We start from the raw sequence: 20729 nt of genomic DNA on the forward strand, positions 1-20729 counted from the left end.
CACAACCATTTCCTGACCGTTTTTGTACATTTTGGGTTAAAAACTTGTAAAATTTTCTTTTTTATATCTAAAAATATATTATAATAAAGAGAAAGTTTTAACAGAATTCACGGAGAAGCTTCGAACCCTGGGGGAGGGGGAGGGGATTTCGGGGGGTTTTACTGCCCTGGCTCATTCTGGTGTTGGGGGGAGGGGCTCCCCTGGCCCTCGGACACCCCAAAATCTGCGGCCGGTGCCCCCAAAACCCCTCCCGGAGCCAGACTCGGCCCCGGACCCTCCCCATTTCCAGTCCGGTCCCAGTGTCCCCCACCCCATTTCCAGTCCGGTCCCAGTGTCCCCCTCCTCATTTCCAGTCCGGTCCCAGCGCCCCCCTCCTCATTTCCAGTCCGGTCCCAGTGCCCCCTCCTCATTTCCAGTCCGGTCCCAGTGCCCCCCACCCCATTTCCAGTGCCCCCCTCCCCATTTCCAGTCCGGTTCCAGTGCCCCCACCCCATTTCCAGTCCGGTTCCAGTGCCCCCTCCCCATTTCCAGCCCTGTCCCAGTGCCCCCTCCCCATTTCCAGTCCGGTTCCAGTGCCCCCACCCCATTTCCAGTCCGGTTCCAGTGCCCCCTCCCCATTTCCAGCCCTGTCCCAGTGCCCCCTCCCCATTTCCAGTCCGGTCCCAGTGCCCCCCTCCTCATTTCCAGTCCGGTCCCAGTGTCCCCGCTAATTTCCAGTCCGGTCCCAGCGCCCCCCTCCCCATTTCCAGCCCTGTCCCAGTGCCCCCTCCCCATTTCCAGTCCGGTCCCAGTGCCCCCCTCCTCATTTCCAGTCCGGTCCCAGTGTCCCCGCTAATTTCCAGTCCGGTCCCAGTGCCCCCTCCCCATTTCCAGCCCTGTCCCAGTGCCCCCTCCTCATTTCCAGTCCGGTCCCAGTGCCCCCTCCCCATTTCAGTCCTGTCCCAGTGCCCCCCACCCCATTTCCAGCCCGATCCCAGTGCCCCCCACCCCATTTCCAGCCCGATCCCAGTGCCCCCCACCCCATTTCCAGTCCGGTCCCAGTGCCGCCGCCGGTCCCAGCTCCTCCCGCAGCTCCCGCTCCAGCAGCGGCTCCCCGAGCTCCGCCACCCCCGGGAACCCGAACCGCAGCAGCACCGGATCAGCGGCGGGGGAAGCGCCCCGGCTCCGCTCCGGTCCCGGTGCCAGTTCCACTCCCGGTGCCGGCCCCAGTCCCGGTCCCGGTTCGAGTCTCGATCCCGGTCCCGGTTCCAGTCTTGGTCCCAGTCCCGGCCCCAGTTCCAGGCCCAGTCCCAGTTCAAGACCCAGTCTCGGTCCTTGTTCCAGTTCCGGTTGCGGTTCCAGTCTCGGTCCCGGTCCCAGTTCTAGTCTCGGTCCTGGATCCGGTTCCAGTCCCGGTCCTGGTCCCGGTCCTAGTTCGAGTCTCGGTCCCGGTTCCTGTCCCGGTTAAGGCCCCGGTTCCCGTCCCGCTCCCGGTCCCAGCCGCGGTTCCAGTCTCGGTTCCGGTTCGAGTCACGGTAGCTGTTCCAGTCTCGGTCCCGGTCCCGGTTCCTGTCCCGGTTAAGGCCCCGGCGCCGGTTCCCGTCCCGCTCCCGGTTCCAGTCTCGGTCCCGGTCCCGGTTCCTGTCCCGGTTAAGGCCCCGGCGCCGGTTCCCGTCCCGCTCCCGGTTCCAGTCCCAGTCCCGGTCCCAGCCCCAGTCCCAGCCGCGGTTCCAGTCTCGGTTCCGGTTCGAGTCACGGTAGCTGTTCCAGTCTCGGTCTCGGTCCCGGTTCCGTCCCCAGTCCCGGTTCCGGCCCCAGTCCCAGTCTCGGTTCCAGTCTCGGTTCCGGTTCGAGTTACGGTAGCTGTTCCAGTCCCAGTCCCGGTCCCGGTCCCGGTCCCGCCCCAGCACCGCCCGCTCCTCCCCGCGCTCCGCGAGGCGGCGCCACAGCCGCGCGTCTCCACCAATCAGCGCGCGGATCGAGCTGCGCTCCCACCAATCAGGGGACGCATCAGCAGAAGCCCCGCCCCCTGCCGGACACGTGGCCACCCCAAACCCCGCCCCCACCGCGTCGCTATGAGGGGAGGGGGCGAGACCCCCCCGGATCCCCCAAATCCCCCCGAGCCCCCAAACCGCTCACACAGACACGGCTCGGGCTGGAGGCAGCGCGGCTTTACTGCCCCCCCCAGAACCGGGGGGTCCCGGCGCTCCGGGGAGCCCCCGGAGCTTGGGGAGGGGTCCCGCGGATTTTGGGGAGGGGTCCCGCGGATTTTGGGGAGGGGTCTCTACGAGGCGGAGTCGGACGCCTCCGAGCTGTCCTTGACGTCGGTGCTCTCGGTGGTCTCGCTGACCTCGCTGACGTCTTTGCTGTCGCCCCCCCCGTCCTCGTGGTGGGCGGGGGTCGCGGCGGTGGGGGGGGGGTGCGCGGGGGGTCCCCCCGAGCCGCAGACCCCATCCCCCCCCCGGGGGGGCTCGGTGGGGGCGGGGGGGCGGCCCCGCTCCTTCTGCTCCACCTGCTTCCGCAGCTGGGAGGGGCGGCAGGGAAGGGGTTAAACGGGGCCGGGAAGGGACCTGGGGGGGGAAATATGGGGGTCCCGGGGGGGTTGGGAAGGTTTGGGGGTCCCAGAGGGTTTTGGGGGGTCCCAAGAGGGTCCCAAGTTTTGGGGATCCCGGAGGGGGGGGTACCAGGAGGATTTGGGGGTCCTAAGTGGGTCCCAGGAAGGTTTGGGGGTCCTGGGGGAGTTTTTGGGAGTCCTGGGGGGGCTCCCAGCAGTTTTTGAGGTTCCCAGCAGTTTTTGGGGGTCCTGGGGGGGTTCCCATCAGTTATTGGGGTTCCCAGCAGTTTTTGAGGTTCCCAGCAGTTTTTGGGGGTCCTGGGGGGGGTTCCCATCAGTTATTGGGGTCCCAGCAGTTTTTGGGGGTTCCAGTGGGGGGTTCCCAGCAGTTTGAGGTCCCATCAGTTTTGGGTTCCCATCAGTTTTGGGGTCCCAGCAGTTCTGGGGTTCCAGGGGGGGGTCCCAGGGGGGGTTCCCATCAGTTTTGGGGTTCCCATCAGTTTTTGGGGGTTCCCATCAGTTTTTGGGGTCCCAGGGGGGGTTCCCATCAGTTATTGGGGTCCCATCAGTTTTGGGGGTCCCGGGGGTGATTCCCATCAGTTTTTGGGGGTCCCAAGGGGGTCCCTCATCAGTTTTGGGGTCCCAGCAGTTTTTGGGGTCCCAGGGGGGGTTCCCATCAGTTTTTGGGGGTTCCCATCAGTTTTGGAGTCCCAGCAGTTTTGGGGTCCCAGCAGTTTTTGAGGTTCCCAGCAGTTTTTGGGGGTCCTGGGGGGGTTCCCATCAGTTTTTGGGGTCCCAGCAGTTTTTGGGGGTTCCAGTGGAGGGTTCCCATCAGTTTTGGGGTTCCCATCAGTTTTTGGGGGTTCCCATCAGTTTTGGGGTCCCAGCAGTTTTTGGGGGTTCCAGTGGGGGGTTCCCATCAGTTTTGGGGTTCCCATCAGTTTTTGGGGTTCCCATCAGTTTTTGGGGGTTCCCATCAGTTTTGGGGTTCCCATCAGTTTTAGGGGTCCCAGGGGGGGTTCCCATCAGTTTTTGGGGTCCCCCATCAGTTTTGGGTTCCCATCAGTTTTGGGGTCCCGGGGGGGGGTCCCAGGGGGGGTTCCCATCAGTTTTAGGGGTCCCAAGGGGGTCTCCCATCAGTTTTGGGGTCCCAGCAGTTTTTGGGGTTCCGGGGGGGGTCCCAGGGGGGGTTCCCATCAGTTATTGGGGTCCCATCAGTTTTTGGGGTTCCCATCAGTTTTGGGGTCCCCCATCAGTTTTGGGGGTCCCGAGGGTGATTCCCATCAGTTTTTGGGGGTCCCAGGGGGGGTTCCCATCAGTTTTGAGGGTTCCCATCAGTTTTGGGGTTCCCATCAGTTTTGGGGTCCCATCAGTTTTTGGGGTCCCAGCAGTTTTTGGAGGTTCCAGTGGGGGGTTCCCATCAGTTTGGGGTCCCATCAGTTTTGGGTTCCCATCAGTTTTGGGGTCCCAGCAGTTTTTGGGGGTTCCAGTGGGGGGTTCCCATCAGTTATTGGGGTCCCAGCAGTTTTTGGGGTTCCAGGGGGGGGTCCCAGGGGGGGTTCCCATCAGTTTTGGGGGTCCCAAGGGGGTCCCCCATCAGTTTCGGGGTCCCCCCAGTTTCGGGGTGCACCTCCTCGGCCATCTGGCTCAGGTCCCGTTTCATGGCGTACGCGTCCTCCCCGTCCGCGTAGTACTTGGGCTCCACCTCGCTGATCCTGGGGAGGGGGGGATGGAGAATCCGGGGAGGGGGCTCCCCAAAAATGAGGGTGGGGGGTCTCTGATCCCCTCCCAGCCCAGCCCTGACCCCCTCACACCCCGGAGTTCCTCCCTGCCCCTCCCAGACTCACTGGAAGTTGAGGGTGTTGGAGTAGAGGTGCAGCGCTGCCCGGTTACTGCAGGGAAACACGGGGTCGGTCTGGGGGGGTTGGGGTACGGGGGGGATTTGGGGTTCGGGGGGGATTTTGGGGTGATGTTGGGGTTCGGGGGGGATTTTGGGGTTCAGGGGGGATTTTGGGGTGGATTTTGGGGTACAGGGGGGATTTTGGGGTTCAGGGTGGGAGTTTTGGGGTTCAGGGTGGGTTTTGGGGTGGATTTCGGGGTGATTTTGGGGTTCAGGGGTGGATTTCGGGGTGATTTTGGGGTACGGGGGGATTTCGGGGTTCAGGGTGGGATTTTGGGGCTCAGGATGGATTTTGGGTGGATTTTGGGACTCAGGGGGTGGATTTTCGGGCTCAGGATGGATTTTGGGGTTCAGGGTGGGTTTTGGGGTTCAGGATGTATTTTGGGTGGATTTTGGGACTCAGGGGGTGGATTTTGGGGCTCAGGATGGATTTTGGGGTTCAGGGTGGGATTTTGGGGTGGATTTCGGGGTGATGTTGGGGTTCAGGGGTGGATTTCGGAGTTCAGGGTGGGATTTTGGGGCTCAGGATGGATTTTGGGTGGATTTTGGTGGATTTTGGGGCTCAGGATGTATTTTGGGTGGATTTTGGGACTCGGGGTGGATTTTGGGGCTCAGGATGGATTTCGGGGTTCAGGGTGGGTTTTGGGATGGATTTTGGAGCTCAGGATGGATTTTGGAATGGATTTTGGGTGGATTTTGGGGTTCAGGGTGAATTTTGAGGTGGATTTTGGAGCTCAGGAGGTATTTTGGGTGGATTTTGGGGCTCAGGGGGGGGATTTTGGGGCTCAGGATGTACTTTTGGGGTTCAGGATGGATTTTGGGATGGATTTTGGAGCTCAGGCTGTGATTTTGGAATGGATTTTGGGTGGATTTTGGGGTTCAGGGTGAATTTTGAGGTGGATTTTGGGGCTCAGGATGGACTTTGGGATGGATTTTGGGGCTCAGGATAGGATTTTGGGATGGATTTCAGGGTTCAGGGTGGACTTTGGGGTTCAGGGTAGATTTTGGGGTGGATTTGGGGTTCAGGGTGGATTTTGGGGTGGATTTCGGGGTGATTTTGGGGTTCAGGGGGGGATTTCGGGGTGATTTTGGGGCTCAGGGGGTGGATTTTGGGGTAGATTTTGGGGCTTAGGGGGTGGATTTTGAGGTGGATCTTGGAGCTCAGGATGGATTTTGGGATGGGTTTCAGGGTTCAGGATGGATTTTGGGGCTCAGAATGGATTTCGGGGCTCAGGATGGATTTTGGGATGGGTTTTGGGTGGATTTTGGGGCTCAGGCTGTGATTTTGGGATTGATTTCAGGGTTCAGGATGGATTTTGAGGCTCAGGAGATGCATTTTGGGATGGGTTTCAGGGTTCAGGATGGATTTTGGGATGTATTTTGGGATGGGTTTCAGGGCTCAGGATGGATTTTGGGGCTCAGAATGGATTTCGGGGCTCAGGATGGATTTTGGGATGGGTTTTGGGTGGATTTTGGGGCTCAGGCTGTGATTTTGGGATTGATTTCAGGGTTCAGGATGTATTTTGAGGCTCAGGAGATGCATTTTGGGATGGGTTTCAGGGTTCAGGATGGATTTTGGGATGTATTTTGGGATGGGTTTCAGGGCTCAGGATGGATTTTGGGGCTCAGAATGGATTTCGGGGCTCAGGATGGATTTTGGGATGGGTTTTGGGTGGATTTTGGGGCTCAGGCTGTGATTTTGGGATTGATTTCAGGGTTCAGGATGTATTTTGAGGCTCAGGAGATGCATTTTGGGATGGGTTTCAGGGTTCAGGATGGATTTTGGGATGTATTTTGGGATGGGTTTCAGGGCTCAGGATGGATTTTGGGGCTCAGGCTGTGATTTTGGGATGGGTTTCGGGGCTCAGGATGGATTTTGGGGCTCAGAATGGATTTCAGGGCTCAGGATGGATTTTGGGATGGGTTTTGGGTGGGTTTTGGGTGGATTTTGGGATGGGTTTTGGGTGGATTCTGGGGCTCAGGCTGTGATTTTGGGATGGGCTTCAGGGCTCAGGATGGATTTTGGGGTTCAGGATGGATTTTGGGATGGGTTTTGGGGCTCAGGATGGATTTTGGGATGGGTTTTGGGATGGATTTTGGGGCTCAGGATGGGTTTTGGGGCTCAGGATGGGTTTTGGGGCTCAGGATGGGTTTTGGGATGGGTTTTGGGTGGATTTTGGGATGGGTTTTGGGTGGATTTTGGGGGATTTTGGGTGGATTTTGGGATGGATTTTGGGATGGGTTTTGGGTGGATTTTGGGTGGATTTTGGGTGGATTTTGGGATGGGTTTTGGGTGGATTTTGGGATGGGTTTTGGGATGGATTTTGGGTGTGATTTTGGGATGGGTTTCAGGGCTCAGGATGGGTTTTGGGGCTCAGGATGGATTTTGGGATGGATTTTGGGGCTCAGGATGGATTTTGGGATGGGTTCTGGGGGATTTTGGGATGGGTTCTGGGTGGATTTTGGGGGATTTTGGGGGATTGGGCCCCACCTCTTGCGCACGTGCAGGGACACGTATTTGGCGTTGAAGTTCTCGATCATGGCGCGCGAGGCCTGGTCCATCAACTTCTGCGCCAGCCCCAGGCGCCGGTGCGAGCGCTTCACCGCCTGGGGACCCCGAGAACGGGCTGGGGACCCCAAAACGGGCTGGGGGACCCCCAAAAACCACACAGGGACCCCGAGAACGGGCTGGGGACCCCCAAAACGGGCTGGGGCACCCCGAAAACGGGCTGGGGACCCCGAGAACGGGCTGGGGGACCCCGAGAACGGGCTGGGGACCCCGAGAACGGGCTGGGGGACCCCGAGAACGGGCTGGGGCACCCCAAAAAACAGCCAGGGACCCCCAAAAATGGGCTGGGGCACCCCAAAAACCACACAGGGACCCCCGAAAACGGGCTGGGGGACCCCAAAAACCAGCCAGGGATCCCCCAAAATGGGCTGGGGCACCCCAAAACGGGCTAGGGCACCCGAAAACGGGCTGGGGCACCCCAAAAACCAGCCAGGGACCCCAAAAACGGGCTGGGGCACCCCAAAAACCAGCCAGGGACCCCCGAAAACCACACAGGGACCCCCAAAACCGGGCTAGGGCACCCCAAAAACGGGCTGGGGCATCCCAAAAACCAGCCAGGGACCCTCGAAAATGGGCTGGGGCACCCCGAAAATGGGCTGGGGCACCCCAAAAACCAGCCAGGGAACCCCGAAAAGGGGCTGGGGCACCCCAAAAACGGGCTGGGGACCCCAAAAACCACACAGGGACCCCCGAAAACCACACAGGGACCCTCAAAAACGGGCTGGGGCACCCCAAAAACCAGCCAGGGATCCCCCAAAATGGGCTGGGGCACCCCAAAACCAGCCAGGGACCCCCAAAAACGGGCTGGGGCACCCCAAAAACCACACAGGGACCCCGAAAACCACACAGGGACCCCCAAAAACCACACAGGGACCCCCGAAAACGGGCTGGGGCACCCCAAAACCAGCCAGGGACCCCCAAAAACGGGCTGGGGCACCCCAAAACGGGCTGGGGCACCCGAGAATGGGCTGGGGCACCCCAAAAACCACACAGGGACCCCCGAAAATGGGCTGGGGCACCCCAAAAACGGGCTGGGGCACCCCGAGAATGGACTGGGGCACCCCGAGAACCAGCCAGGGAATCCCAGAAACCAGCCAGGGACCCCCAAAAACGGGCTGGGGTACCCCGAAAACCAGCCAGGAACCCTGAAAATGGGCTGGGGACCCCAAAAACCAGCCAGGGGACCCCAAAAACCAGCCAGGGACCCCTGAAAACGGGCTGGGGCACCCCAAAAACGGGCTGGGGCACCCCAAAAACGGGCTGGGGCACCCCAAAAACCAGCCAGGGACCCCCGAAAACCACACAGGGACCCCGAGAACGGGCTGGGGCACCCCGAAAACGGGCTGGGGCACCCCAAAAACCAGCCAGGGACCCCAAAAACGGGCTGGGGCACCCCAAAAACGGGCTGGGGCACCCCAAAAACCACACAGGGACCCCCGAAAATGGGCTGGGGCACCCCGAAAATGGGCTGGGGCACCCCAAAAACGGGCTGGGGCACCCCAAAAACCAGCCAGGGACCCCCAAAAACCACACAGGGACCCCGAAAACGGGCTGGGGCACCCCAAAAACCACACAGGGATCCCCACAAACCAGCCAGGGACCCCCAAAAACCACACAGGGACCCCAAAAACACCAGGGGACCCCCAAACCAACCCAGGGGGGTCCTTGTTTCAGTGCCTGGGAGTTCCCAAACAGCCTCAAATCCACCCAAGGCACCTCAAAAAAATCTCATGGCACCCCAAAAACTGCCCCACACCCCTGGGGCACCCCCAGATCACCCCTCACTGGTTCCCTAAAAGCCTCAAAAATCTCAGAACCCCTCCAAAAGCCTTGAAGAGGCACCAAAGACCCTTTAAGAGCACCCCAAAAGTCTTCAAGCAACCTTGAAGTGCATCCCAAGTGCTCAGACCCCACCCAAGAGCCCCCCAAAAAATCCCCCAAGTGCTCAGACCCCACCCAAGAGCCCCCCAAAAAATCCCCCAAGTGCTCAGACCCCACCCAAGAGCCCCCCAAAAAATCCCCCAAGTGCTCAGACCCCACCCAAGAGCCCCCCAAAAAATCCCCCAAGTGCTCAGATCCCACCCAAGAGCCCCCCAAAAACACTCAAGGAACCCCCCAAGTGCTCAGGCTCCCTCCTAGACACCCCAAAATCCTTCAAGAAACCTCCCAAACCCTCAAGTGACCCCAAAGTCCCTGTAGGAGCCCCCCAAAACCCTTTGAGGAGCATCCCAAGTGCTCAGATCCCATCCAAGAGCCCCCCAAAAAATCCCCCAAGTGCTTACACCCCACCCAAGAGCCCCCCAAAAAATCCCCCAAGTGCTCAGGCTCCCTCCTAGAGCCCCCTAAGTCCTCCAAGAAACCTCCCAAACCCTCAAGTGACCCCAAAGTCCCTGTAGGAGCCCCCCAAAACCCTTTGAGCAACCTTGAGGAGCATTCCAAGTGCTCAGATCCCATCCAAGAGCCCCCCAAAAAATCCCCCAAGTGCTCACACCCCACCCAAGAGCCCCCCAAAAACACTCAAGGAACCCCCCAAGTGCTCAGGCTCCCTCCTAGAGCCCCCTAAATCACTCAAGAAACCCCCAAACCCCAAAGACCCCCGAGGAGCCCCCCCAGACCTTACCAGGGATGTGATGTGTCCGTGTGGGACGTCATCGGGATCTTCCTCCCTGTGTGGGCACAGAGAGGGGGTGAGGGGGGTGAGACCCCCCAAATCCCACCAGCAGCGCCCCCCAGGACCCCCCAAAGCCCAGGAGAAACTGGGGGAGGGTCTCCCCCCACCCCCAGACTCACATCTTGGCCAGGACGTAGCCCACGATCTTCCCGTTCTCGTCCTCGGCGATGTAGGAGAGCTGGGGGGGAAAGGGGGTGAGGGGGGATTCCAGGTGTTAATGGGGGATTCCAGGTGTTAATGGGGGGATTTCAGGTGTTCCTGGGGAATTCTAGGTGTGCCTGGGGATTCCAGGTGTTAATGGGGATTCCAGGTGTTAATGGGGATTACAGGTATTCCTGGGAGGAATTCCAGTTGTGCCTGGGGAATTCCAGGTGTTCCTGGAAGGAATTCCAGGTGTTCCTGGGGATTCCAGGTGTCCTGGGAGAATTCCAGGTGTTCCTGGGGGATTCCAGGTGTTAATGGGGGAAATCCAGGTGTTCCTGGAAGGAATTCCAGGTGTGCCTGGGGGATTCCAGGTGTTAATGGGGGATTCCAGGTGTTAATGGGGATTGCAGGTGTTCCTGGGAATTCCAGGTGTTCTGGGGGGATTCCAGGTGTTAATGGGGGGATTTCAGGTGTTAATGGGGAATTCCAGGTGTGCCTGGGGAATTCCAGGTGTTAATGGGGATTCCAGGTGTTAATGGGGAATTCTAGGTGTGCCTGGGAGGGATTCCAGGTGTTCCGGGGGAATTCCAGGTGTGCCTGGGGGAATTCCAGGTGTTCTGGGGGGGGGGGGGGGTCAGGTGTTCCTGGAGGAATCCAGGTGTTCCAGGGGATTCCAGGTGTTCTAGGGGGAATCCAGGTGTTCTGGGGGGAATTCAGGTGTTCTGGGCGAAAATTCAGAGTTCCCAAGGTCCCAAAAAGGGATCCAGGTGTTTCAGGGGGGATTCCAGGTGTTCCTGGGGGGAATTCAGGTGTTCTGGGGGAATTCCAGGTGTTCCAGGGGATTCCAGGTGTTCCTGGGAATTCCAGGTGTTCCTGGGAGGGATTCCAGGTGTGCCTGGGGAATTCCAGGTGTGCCTGGGAGGAATTCCAGGTGTTCCTGGGGAATTCCAGGTGTTCTGGGGGAATTCCAGGTGTGCCTGGGGAATTCCAGGTGTTCCTGGAGGAATTCCAGGTGTGCCTGGGGAATTCCAGGTGTGCCTGGGGGGATTCCAGGTGTGCCTAGGGAATTCCAGGTGTGCCTGGGGAATTCCAGGTGTGCCTGGAAGGAATTCCAGGTGTTCCTGGGGGAATTCCAGGTGTTCCTGGGGGAATTCCAGGTGTTCTGGGGGGGGGGGTCAGGTGTTCCTGGAGGAATTCCAGGTGTTCCTGGGGATTCCAGGTGTGCCTGGGAGGAATTCCAGGTGTGCCTGGGAGGAATTCCAGGTGTGCCTGGGAGGAATTCCAGGTGTTCCTGGGGGGATTTCAGGTGTTCCTGGGGAATTCCAGGTGTGCTGGGGGAATTCCAGGTGTTCCTGGAAGGAATTCCAGGTGTTCCTGGGGAATTCCAGGTGTTCTTGGGGATTCCAGGTGTGCCTGGGGGAATTCCAGGTGTGCCTGGGGGGGAAAGGGGGTGAGGGGGGAATTCCAGGTGTTCTTGGGGGAGGGGAAAGGATCCTGGGGGTTCTGGGGGGGAATTGTGGGGTGTCAATTTGGCTGTTCCCAAAGGGGATCCAGGTGTTCCGGGTGAAAATTCAGAGTTCCCAAGGTCCCAAAAAGGGATCCAGGTGTTTCAGGGGGGGCTGAGGGGGGAAATCCAGGAATGAGGAGGGAGCCAGGTGATCCAGGGCCACACCTGGGGCCAGGAGAGGCCGTGGTAGAAGTAATATTTCATCTGGTAGTTCTCGGGCAGGCAGAGCAGGTTGCAGTGCTGCATGTTCATCAGATCCTCGGGCTGCGGGAGGGGCGGGACCGGGACCGGGGAGTGACCCAAACGGAACCGGGACACGGTACCGCCCCCCAAAAATAACAGAGACACGGTACTGCCCCCCAAAAACAGAACCGGGACACGGTACCGCCCCCCAAAAATAACAGAGACCGCGGTACCGCCTCCCTCAGAGCCCCCAAAATGAATCGAGACACGGTTCTGCTTCCCCAAAAATAACCGAGACCCGGTACTGCCCCTCAGAACCCCAAAAATAACCCAGAGACGGTACCGCCCCCCAAACAGAACCGAGACCCGGTACTGTCCCCCAGACAGAACTGAGACCCGGTACTGCCCCCCAGACAGAACCGAGACCCGGTACTGTCCCCCAAAAATAACCCAGACCCGGTTCTGCCCCTCAGAACCCCCCCAAAAATAACCGAGACCCGGTACTGTCCCCCAGAATGAACCCAGACCCGGTACTGCCCCCCTCAGAACCCCCCCAAAAATAACCGAGACCCGGTACTGCCCCTCAGAACCCCAAAAATAACCCAGACCCGGTACCGCCCCTCAAACAGAACCGAGACCCGGTTCTGCCCCTCAGAGCCCCCAAAAGAGCCCAGACCCGGTACCGCTCCCCAGAAAGAACCGAGACCCGGTTCTGCCCGAGATCCCCCTCAGACCTCTCGTACAGTCCCGGTTCCACCTGTCTGAGGGGCGGGAAACCCCGTGCTGTCCCAGACGCCTCATAAACCCCAGTTCCCCCAGCCCAGGGCCCGGGGCTCCCCTCACACCTCCCCCCAGTGCCCGGTATCACCCCGGCTGCTCCCCCCGCCCCCCGGGCCGCCCACCCGCGCGTTGCGGATGTTCATGGCTGCACCGCCGCTCCCGCCGCGTTTGGATCCCGCTCCCGGTGCCGGCGCCGCTCCCGCTCCCCTCACGAGTCGCTTCCGGCGGAAGTGCCTCTCCGGCAAATCAGCGCTGAGCCCGCCCATCCGCAAACTGACAGGCGCCTCAGCCAATCAGCGAGCGGAGGGATGCGCCAAACCACGCCCACTTTTACCCTTGTCATTAGCCAATCAGCGAGCGGAGGGAGGTGCCAAGCCCCGCCCACTCCACTCTTCACCTCAGCCAATCAGCGAGCGGAGGGAGGTGCCAAGCCCCGCCCACTGTCACCTTTGCCCTCAGCCAATCAGAAGCGAGTTCGGCGGGGCCCGCTGGGGGGCGGGATTTTCTCCCTCTCCCACCCCCCTCACTGTCCAATCACGTCTGGCGGCGCCGATGATTGACAGCGGCGCGAGCCAATGGGGAGAGAGCGGGGGCGACGCAGCACGGGCGAACACGTTTTATTGCGATGGGAGAGGCACAGAGGGACCCGGGGGGGACTCGAGGAGCTGCCCACACCCGGGAGGGGCTCGGGATGGACCCCCCACACCTGAGCTGGGTCCCCACCGCGGGGTGTCCCCAATTTCCTGAGGGGCCTTATCGCTGGGGTTTGTCCCCAAATCCCGGGGTGTCCCCAAATCCCAGGTGTCCCCAAATCCCGGGGTGTGCTGTCCCCACTCGGGGTGGGGTCGTGTCCTCTCACACACCGTCCCCCCTCACTCGGTGCCCCCAGTCCTTGTCCCATCCTGGAGTGTCCCCGCAGAGCGTCCAGCCGCAGCGTCCATCCCTGCTCTCCGTCCCCACAATTTGGGGAGGGGGCGGGGGGGGTCCCCCAGGCTCAGGGCTGCATGCGCAGGGCCCCGTCCAGCCTCACCACCTCCCCGTTGATCATGGGGTTCTCGGCCAGCGCCTGCACCAGGTGAGCGTACTCAGCGGGATCCCCCAGCCGCGAGGGGAACGGCACCTGCTGCCCCAAAAACTTGCGAACTTTCTCGGGCAAGCCGGCCAGCAGCGGGGTGGAGAACAGCCCTGGGGGAACCCAAAACCGGGGGGTGAGGCAGGGAACCGCCCCTGCTCTGCCCCCCCACCGGCAGGTGAGCCCTACCTGGGGGTGAGGCAGGTGAGCCCTACCTGGGGGTGAATAGGAACCCCCCCGCTCTGCCCCTGCCAGGTGAGCCCTACCTGGGGGTGAGGCAGGTGAGCCCTACCTGGGGGTGAGGCAGGTGAGCCCTACCTGGGGGTGAGGCAGGGAACCCCCTGTGCTCAGCCCCTGCCAGGTGAGCCCTACCTGGGGGTGAGGCAGGGAACCGCCCCCGCTCAGCCCCCCGGCAGGTGAGCCCAAAACCAGGGGGTGAGGCAGGGAACCGCCCCTGCTCTGCCCCTGGCAGGTGAGCCCTACCTGGGGGTGAGGCAGGTGAGCCCTACCTGGGAGTGAGGCAGGTGAGCCCAAAACCAGGGGGTGAGGCAGGTGAGCCCTACCTGGGGATGAGGCAGGGAACCGCCCCTGCTCTGCCCCCGGCAGGTGAGCCCTACCTGGGGGTGAGGCAGGTGAGCCCTACCTGGGGGTGAGGCAGGGAACCGCCCCCGCTCTGCCCCCGCCAGGTGAGCCCAAAACCAGGGGGTGAGGCAGGTGAGCCCTACCTGGGGGTGAGGCAGGTGAGCCCTACCTGGGGGTGAGGCAGGGAACCCCCCCGCTCAGCCCCCGCCAGGTGAGCCCTACCTGGGGGTGAATAGGAACCCCCCCCGCTCTGCCCCCGCCAGGTGAGCCCAAAACCGGGGGGTGAGGCAGGGAACCCCCCTGCTCAGCCCCCCGCCAGGTGAGCCCTACCTGGGTGTGAGGCAGGTGAGCCCTACCTGGGGGTGAGGCAGGGAACCCCCCCTGCCCCCCCCCCGCCAGGTGAGCCCTACCTGGGGCGATGGTCACCACGCGGATGCCCAGCGGCGCCAGGTCCCGGGCGATGGGCAGCGTCATGCCCACGATGCCGCCCTTGGAGGCCGAGTAGGCGGCTTGTCCCACCTGTGGGGAGGATCTGTGGTCACTCCTGGTGGCTCCCAGGGTCACCTGGGGTCACTCAGTGAGTTTAGGGGCTCTCTGAATTCTTCAGAGAGAAAGCAGAGTGCAGGAACTGAATCAAAGCCTTTGGGGGGATTCATACATTAAGCCACTCACACATAAATTAGATATTTGAGTTAGTAAGTTTTAGGGTGAGTTCTAGTGATTTTAGTAAGTAAAAGATCTCAAATGCCAGAGCAGCAGTGAGTGTTCTAGTGAAGGTTGAAACACACTGATAATTTCAGCAGAGGCTCCAGGCCCACAGCTGTAGACAGTGCTCAGACATAATAGTAAGAATATTGCTAATATTTTTCAGATAGAACTAGACAGATTGTAGAGTTCTATACATAACCTGGTGTGCTAAGAAACTGGAATTCTAACAGGTTAAGGAGTGGTGGAGAAACTACAATTCTAACAGGTTAAGGAGTGGTGGAGAAACTACAATTCTAATAGGTGAAGGAGTGGTGGAGAAACTAAATTTCTAACAGGTTAAGTAATAGAAAAACTACAATTCTAACAGATTAAGGAGTGGAGAAACTAAAATTCTAACAGGTTAAGGAGTGCAGAAACTACAATTCTAACAGGTTAAGGAGTGATAGAGAAACTACAATTCTAACAGGTTAAGGAGTGGTGGAGAAACTACAATTCTAACAGGTTAAGGAGTGGAGGATAAAATACAATTCTAACAGGTTAAGGAGTGGAGGATAAAATACAATTCTAACAGGTTAAGGAGTGGAGGAACTACAATTCTAACAGGTTAAGGAGTGCAGAAACTACAATTCTAACAGGTGAAGGAGTGCTGCTCTGAGTTTCCATCTCAGCTTGTTGGAAAATCCCATATCAGAGTTTGTCTGGGAGAGTTGGTGCTTTCCAGCCATTGTGGCTTCTAGAATTGGCTTTTGCCAGGGCTCCAGCCATTGCTCATTGCTGCTGCTGTGCCTTTGCTTTCTGTATTGATTTTTGAGACTCGTGTGCTTTGTAATAAATCCCATTTTTAACTATTAACTGCTTTGCTTATTTGAGTTACCCGACAAGCGAGAGCCAAGAGCTCAGAGCAGGAGCCTCAGAGCTCCCAGGTGAGGTTCCCTGGAGCAGCTGGGGGTCAGAGGGGCCCCCAGCAGGGGCTCACCTGGCCCTCGAAGGCGGCCACGCTGGCCGTGTTGACCACCAGCCCGCGGTGGCCGTCGGCGTCGGGCGGGTTGTGGCTCATCAGCCGCGCGCTCAGGCGGATCACGTTGAAGGTCCCCACCAGGTTCACCTGGGGAGGGAGAAGGATTTGGGGTTTTTTGGTGGGGACACCCTAAAATGTCCCCATATCTACAGCTGGGTCACCCCACTGACCACAGACACCCCCAATCCCATTGCCCAGGCACCCCTAAGTCCCCCACTCATGTTGAAAGTCCCCACCAAGTTCACCTGGGGAGGGAGAAGGATTTGGGGTTTTTTTGGTGGGAACACCCCAGAGAATCACCACATCTACAGCTGGGTCACCCCACTGACCACAGACACCCCAAATCCCATTGCCCAGGCACCCCCAAGCTCCCCACTCGTGTTGAAGGTCCCCATCAAATTCACCTGGGGGAGACAAAAGGATTTGGGATTATTTTGGTGGGAACACCCCAAAATGTGCCCACATCTACAGCTGGGTTACCCCACTGACCACAGACACCCCAAATCCCATTGCCCAGGCACCCCTAAGCTCCCCACTCATGTTGAAAGTCCCCACCAGGTTCACCTGGGGAGGGAGAAGGATTTGGGGTTTTTTTGGTGGGGACACCCCAAAATGTCCCCATATCTACAGCTGGGTCACCCCACTGACCACAGACACCCCCAATCCCATTGTTCAGGCACCCCTAAGCTCCCCACTCACGTTGAAGGTCCCCACCAGGTTCACTTGGGGAGGGAGAAGGATTTGGGATTTTTTGGTGGGAACACCCTAAAATGTCCCCATATCTACAGCTGGGTCACCCCACTGACCACAGACACCCCCAATCCCATTGCCCAGGCACCCCTAAGTCCCCCACTCATGTTGAAGGTCCCCACCAGGTTCACCTGGGGGAGGCAAAAGGATTTGGGATTTTTTGGTGGGGACACCCCAGAGAATCACAACATCTACAGCTGGGTCACCCCACTGACCACAGACACCCCAAATCCCATTGCCCAGGCACCCCTAAGCTCCCCACTCATGTTGAAGGTCCCCACAAATTCACCTGGGGGAGGGAGAAGGATTTGGGGTTTTTTGGTGGGAACACCCCAAAATGTCCCCATATCTACAGCTGGGTCACCCCACTGACCACAGACACCCCCATTTGGGTGGGAGCACCCCCAGGAGGGTTTGGGGGTCCTAGAGAGGTGGGAGCACCCCAAGAAGGGTTTGGGGGTCTCAGGGTGGGAGTGGGAAGCTCTGGGGGTCCTGGGGGGGGGTGGGAGCAGCCCCAGGAGGGTTTGGGGGTCCTGGGGGGGGTGGGAGCACCCACAGGAGGGTCTAGGGGTTCCAGGGGGGTGGATGAAAAGCTCTGGGGGTCCTGGGGGGTGGATGAGAAGTGCTGGGGGTCCTGGGGGGGGTGGGAGCAGCCCAAGAAGGGTTTGGGGGTCTCAGGGTGGGGGTGGGAAGCTCTGGGGGTCCTGGGGGGGGTGGGAGCAGCCCAAGAAGGGTTTGGGGGCCCTGGGGGTGGTGGGAGCAACCCTAGAAGGGTTTGGGGGTCTCAGGGTGGGAGTGGGAAGCTCTGGGGGTCCTGGGGGGGGGTGGGAGCAGCCCCAGGAGTGTTTGGGGGTCCCAGGGCAGTGGGAGCACCCCCAGGAGGGTTTGGGGGTCCTGGGGGGGGGTGGGAGCACCCACAGGAGGGTCTGGGGGTTGCAGGGGGGTGGGTGAGAAGCACTGGGGGTCCTGGGGGGGCTGGGAGTAGCCCGAGAAGGGTTTGGGGGTCTCAGGGTGGGAGTGGGAAGCTCTGGGGGTTCCAGGGGGGTGGATGAGAAGTGCTGGGGGTCCTGGGGGGGGTGGGAGCAGCCCAAGAAGTGTTTGGGGGTCTCAGGGTGGGGGTGGGAAGCTCTGGGGACCCTGGGGGGGTGGTGGGAGCAGCCCCCAGACCCCCCCCAAGCCCCCCACTCACGTTGATGACCCTCTGGAAATCCTCCAGCTCGTGCACTTTGTCCTTCTTGCTGTTGTAGGTCTTGACGGCGATGCCGATGCCGGCGCAGTTCACGGCCAGGTCCAGGCGGCCGAACTGCTGCTGGGCCAGGGCCAGAGCAGCGCCCACCTCCTCGGGAGAGGTCACCTGGGGACAGGTGTGTCACCTGGGGGGGCAAGGCAGCCCCACCTCCTCGGGAGAGGTCACCTGGGGACAGGTGTGTCACCTGGGGGGGCCAGAGCAGCGCCCACCTCCTCGGGAGAGGTCACCTGGGGACAGGGTGGGGTGGGGTCAGGGGGGTGTCACCAGGGGGGACCTCAGGAGAGGTCACCTGGGGGCCACCGGGGGGTCAGGGGGGTCACCTGGGGGGCCAGAGCAGCCCCCACCTCCTCGGGAGAGGTCACCTGGGGACAAGGGGCCACCCGGGGGGGGGGTGACATCACTGGGGACACGCTGGGACATCGCTGGGGGGAGTCCAGGGGGGATGGCAGCACCGGGGTCAGGGTGGGGTGGATGTGATTTGTGGGGTCAGGGGGGTGTCACCAGAGGGATCAAGGTGGGATGTCACCAGCAAGGTCAAGGTGACCCCAAATCCTCAGTGTCAATTTGGGGAGAGGGGGGGGATGTCACCAGTGGGGTCAGGGTGGTCCCCACCTCCTCAACCAAAGCCATGTGTGGGGTCAGGGGGGCTCCACATCCAGGTGGGATGTCACCTGAGGGGTCAAAGGTCAAGGTGACCCCAACTCCTCTGTGCCAATTTTTGGGGGGGGGATGTCACCAGTGGGGTCAGGGTGGTCACCAGTGGGGTCAAGGTGGGATGTCACCAGCAAGGTCAAGGTGACCCCAGCTCCTCAGTCAAGGTCACGTTGGTGCCAATTTGAGGGGGGGGATGTCACCAGTGGGGTCAGGGTGGTCTCGACCTCCTTGACCATGTGTGGGGTCAGGGGGGCTCCACATCCAGGTGGGATGTCACCTGAGGAGGTCAAAGGTCACGGCCAAGGCGCAGAGACCCCCCCAGCCCCCCGGGCTCACTCACATCCGCGGGGGCGAAGGCGCAGGGACCCCCCCAGGCCCCCGGGCTCACTCACATCCGCGGGGGCGAAGGCGCAGAGACCCCCCCCGGCCCCCCGGGCTCACTCACATCCGCGGGGGCGAAGGCGCAGGGACCCCCCCCAGCCCCCCGGGCTCACTCACATCGGCGGGGGCGAAGGCGCAGCGCTCGCCCAGCTCCCGGGCCAGCTCGCCCCCGCGGGACGCGGGCAGGTCCAGCAGCACCACGCGCGCCCCGTGCTGCACCAGCCGCTCCACCGTGGCCCGGCCCAGACCGGAGCCGCCGCCGGTCACCAGCGCCACCAGCCCCTGCGGGAGGGGACGGAGAGAGGGGTCAGGGAGGGGAGGGGAGGGGAGGGGAGACCCCCGCGCACAGCCCCGGGGGATGCACGGGGGGGGTCCCGGTACCTTCACGCTGCGAATCGCCGCCATCGCCGCCGTCCGGCAATGCCCGCGGGGAGAGGGAGGGACGGGGGAGGGACGGAGGGAGAGGGGAGGGACGGGGGAGGGACGGGGAGGGAGAGGGGAGGGAGAGGGGAGGGACGGAGGGAGAGGGGAGGGACGGGGGGGGACGGGGAGGGACGGAAGGAGAGGGGAGGGACGGAGGGAGAGGGGAGGGACGGAGGGAGGGACAACGGGGGAGGGAGAGGGGAGGGACAAGGGGAGAGAGGGAGGGAGAGGGGAGGGAGCGAGGAGGGAGAGGGGAGGGATCGGGGGATACAGGGGGAGGGACAAGAGAGGGACCAGGAGGGACAAGGGGAGGACCTGGGGACACAGAGGGAGGGACCAGGAGGGACAAGGGAGGGACCGGGAGGAGCGGAGAGGAAGAGGGGAAGGACCGGGAGGGACAAGGAGAGGACCTGGGGACACGGGGGAGGGACCGGGGAGGGAGAGGGGAGGGGACAGGGGAGGGACAGGGAGCGAGGAGGGAGAGGGGATGGATCTGGGGATACCGGGGGAGGGACCGGGAGGGACCAGGAGGGACCGGGAGGGAGCGGGAGGGACAAGAGAGAGTGATAATTGATAAAAGATTCGTGTTAATCATAAAACTATTGGGGTTTGTGTAAACCAGAATACTTAGGTCTGAAATGAAGCATGACACTAAAGAAAGGAAAATATATGGTTAAATCATTCTGTTTTACTGACAGCTTGCCAATCAAGCCCAACAGATTCTGCAAAATCAGGTTTCCTGATTTGTGATCAATTTTTAGCCCATCCCTGAGACCAGACTTCCTGACTTCTGCCATTCCTTATCTACCGAGAGCAGATGGTTATCTGTGGGACAAATTGTCTAGAGGCTCACGTCGTCCAGTGATCCCACGGACAGAATTATGACAACAAAAAAAAACCCCATACAATTATTGATGACTACAAGGAAAAGGGAGCTGCAAACCAAATTTCGGTGGAGCGTGGAGTGGGCAGTGACCCCTCTGCAAGCGCTGCTTGCTCTGTCTATATAAAATAATCTAAATTTTGCTGAATAGCGAGAGTTTTGTTTCTCATTTATAACAGGAGGGAGTGGGAGGGACAAGGGGAGGGACAGGGGAGGACCTGGGGACACGGGGGAGTGACCAGGGAGGGACAGGGGGACACCGGGGGAGAACCTGGGGGGACACCGTGGGCTGGCAGGGGGACACGAGTGGGGAATCCCGAGGGGAGGGACACGAGGGTTCCGCAGCTGGAGGGTCAGCGGTGTCCGGAGGGGTCCCATGGGGGGGGTCCCCATCCCCTTTTCCTCCTGAGGACCCCAAGAGGCGGAAATTGGGACCCCAAAAAAGGGACAGGATTGAGACATTCAAGGGGAGGGGGGACCCCCTAAAGAAAGGGGATGGGGACCCCTGAGGGGACAAAATCCAGTCCAGGACCCCAAAGAAAGGGGCTGGCGACCCCTGAGGGGACAAAATCCTGTCCCCAGTTGGGTTGGGATTGGGATTCCCAGGGGGATAATTCCGGATTGGGACCCCCCAGAAGTTCAAGGTCACGGGGAGGGGGATCACTGTCCCAGGATTGAGACCCAACCCCCGCGGAAAAGGGACCCCCAAAGTGATGGAATTG

General features: G+C 60.7%; 3 protein-coding genes and 1 long non-coding RNA gene across 4 annotated transcripts in view; 2 read left to right on the plus strand and 2 right to left on the minus strand.

Annotated features, from left to right (window-relative positions):
- LOC130263367 (metabotropic glutamate receptor 6-like) overlaps nt 1-1365 on the plus strand; it is an 18093-nt gene extending 16728 nt beyond the window's left edge. Inside the window, exon 7 of the mRNA XM_056510873.1 lies at nt 1031-1365. Within this exon, the coding sequence (XP_056366848.1) occupies nt 1031-1365 (335 nt within the window). The remainder of the gene's footprint in view (nt 1-1030) is intronic.
- A 770-nt stretch (nt 1366-2135) lies between these two features.
- NAA10 (N-alpha-acetyltransferase 10, NatA catalytic subunit) lies at nt 2136-12500 on the minus strand. The gene is made up of 8 exons (XM_056510332.1): nt 12410-12500; nt 11490-11588; nt 9793-9851; nt 9623-9668; nt 6925-7040; nt 4381-4425; nt 4164-4248; nt 2136-2503 (listed from the first exon to the last, which is right to left on the minus strand). Exons 1-8 carry the CDS (start codon nt 12428-12430, stop codon nt 2264-2266), a joined length of 711 nt encoding a protein of 236 aa, XP_056366307.1. The 5' UTR covers nt 12431-12500; the 3' UTR covers nt 2136-2263.
- Nucleotides 12501-12891: 391 nt separating this feature from the next.
- HSD17B10 (hydroxysteroid 17-beta dehydrogenase 10) lies at nt 12892-19212 on the minus strand. Its single transcript, XM_056510317.1, has 6 exons — nt 19083-19212; nt 18819-18983; nt 17607-17771; nt 15626-15754; nt 14352-14460; nt 12892-13472 (listed from the first exon to the last, which is right to left on the minus strand). The coding sequence occupies exons 1-6, from the start codon at nt 19104-19106 to the stop codon at nt 13282-13284; spliced, it is 783 nt and encodes a 260-aa protein (XP_056366292.1). The 5' UTR covers nt 19107-19212; the 3' UTR covers nt 12892-13281.
- LOC130263021 (uncharacterized) lies at nt 17809-19995 on the plus strand. The gene is made up of 2 exons (XR_008842278.1): nt 17809-17841; nt 19886-19995. It is a non-coding gene; the product is annotated as an uncharacterized LOC130263021 (long non-coding RNA).
- The last annotated feature ends 734 nt before the right edge of the window (nt 19996-20729 follow it).

This window comes from Oenanthe melanoleuca, chromosome 25 (assembly GCF_029582105.1).
Source record: "Oenanthe melanoleuca isolate GR-GAL-2019-014 chromosome 25, OMel1.0, whole genome shotgun sequence".
Taxonomy (NCBI): Eukaryota; Metazoa; Chordata; class Aves; order Passeriformes; family Muscicapidae; genus Oenanthe; species Oenanthe melanoleuca.

Coding starts and splice junctions, on each gene's coding strand:
- NAA10 (XM_056510332.1), bottom strand. CDS start 12,430: ATGAACATCCGCAACGCGCGG. Junction 9,669..9,792: donor GGCTACGTCCTGGCCAAGAT/GTGAGTCTGGGG, acceptor GTGCCCACACAG/GGAGGAAGATCCCGATGACG. Junction 2,504..4,163: donor TGAGCCAGATGGCCGAGGAG/GTGCACCCCGAA, acceptor CGCCCCTCCCAG/CTGCGGAAGCAGGTGGAGCA.
- HSD17B10 (XM_056510317.1), bottom strand. CDS start 19,106: ATGGCGGCGATTCGCAGCGTGAAG. Junction 17,772..18,818: donor GCGCCTTCGCCCCCGCCGAT/GTGAGTGAGCCC, acceptor ACCTGTCCCCAG/GTGACCTCTCCCGAGGAGGT. Junction 15,755..17,606: donor ATTTCCAGAGGGTCATCAAC/GTGAGTGGGGGG, acceptor CTCCCTCCCCAG/GTGAACCTGGTGGGGACCTT.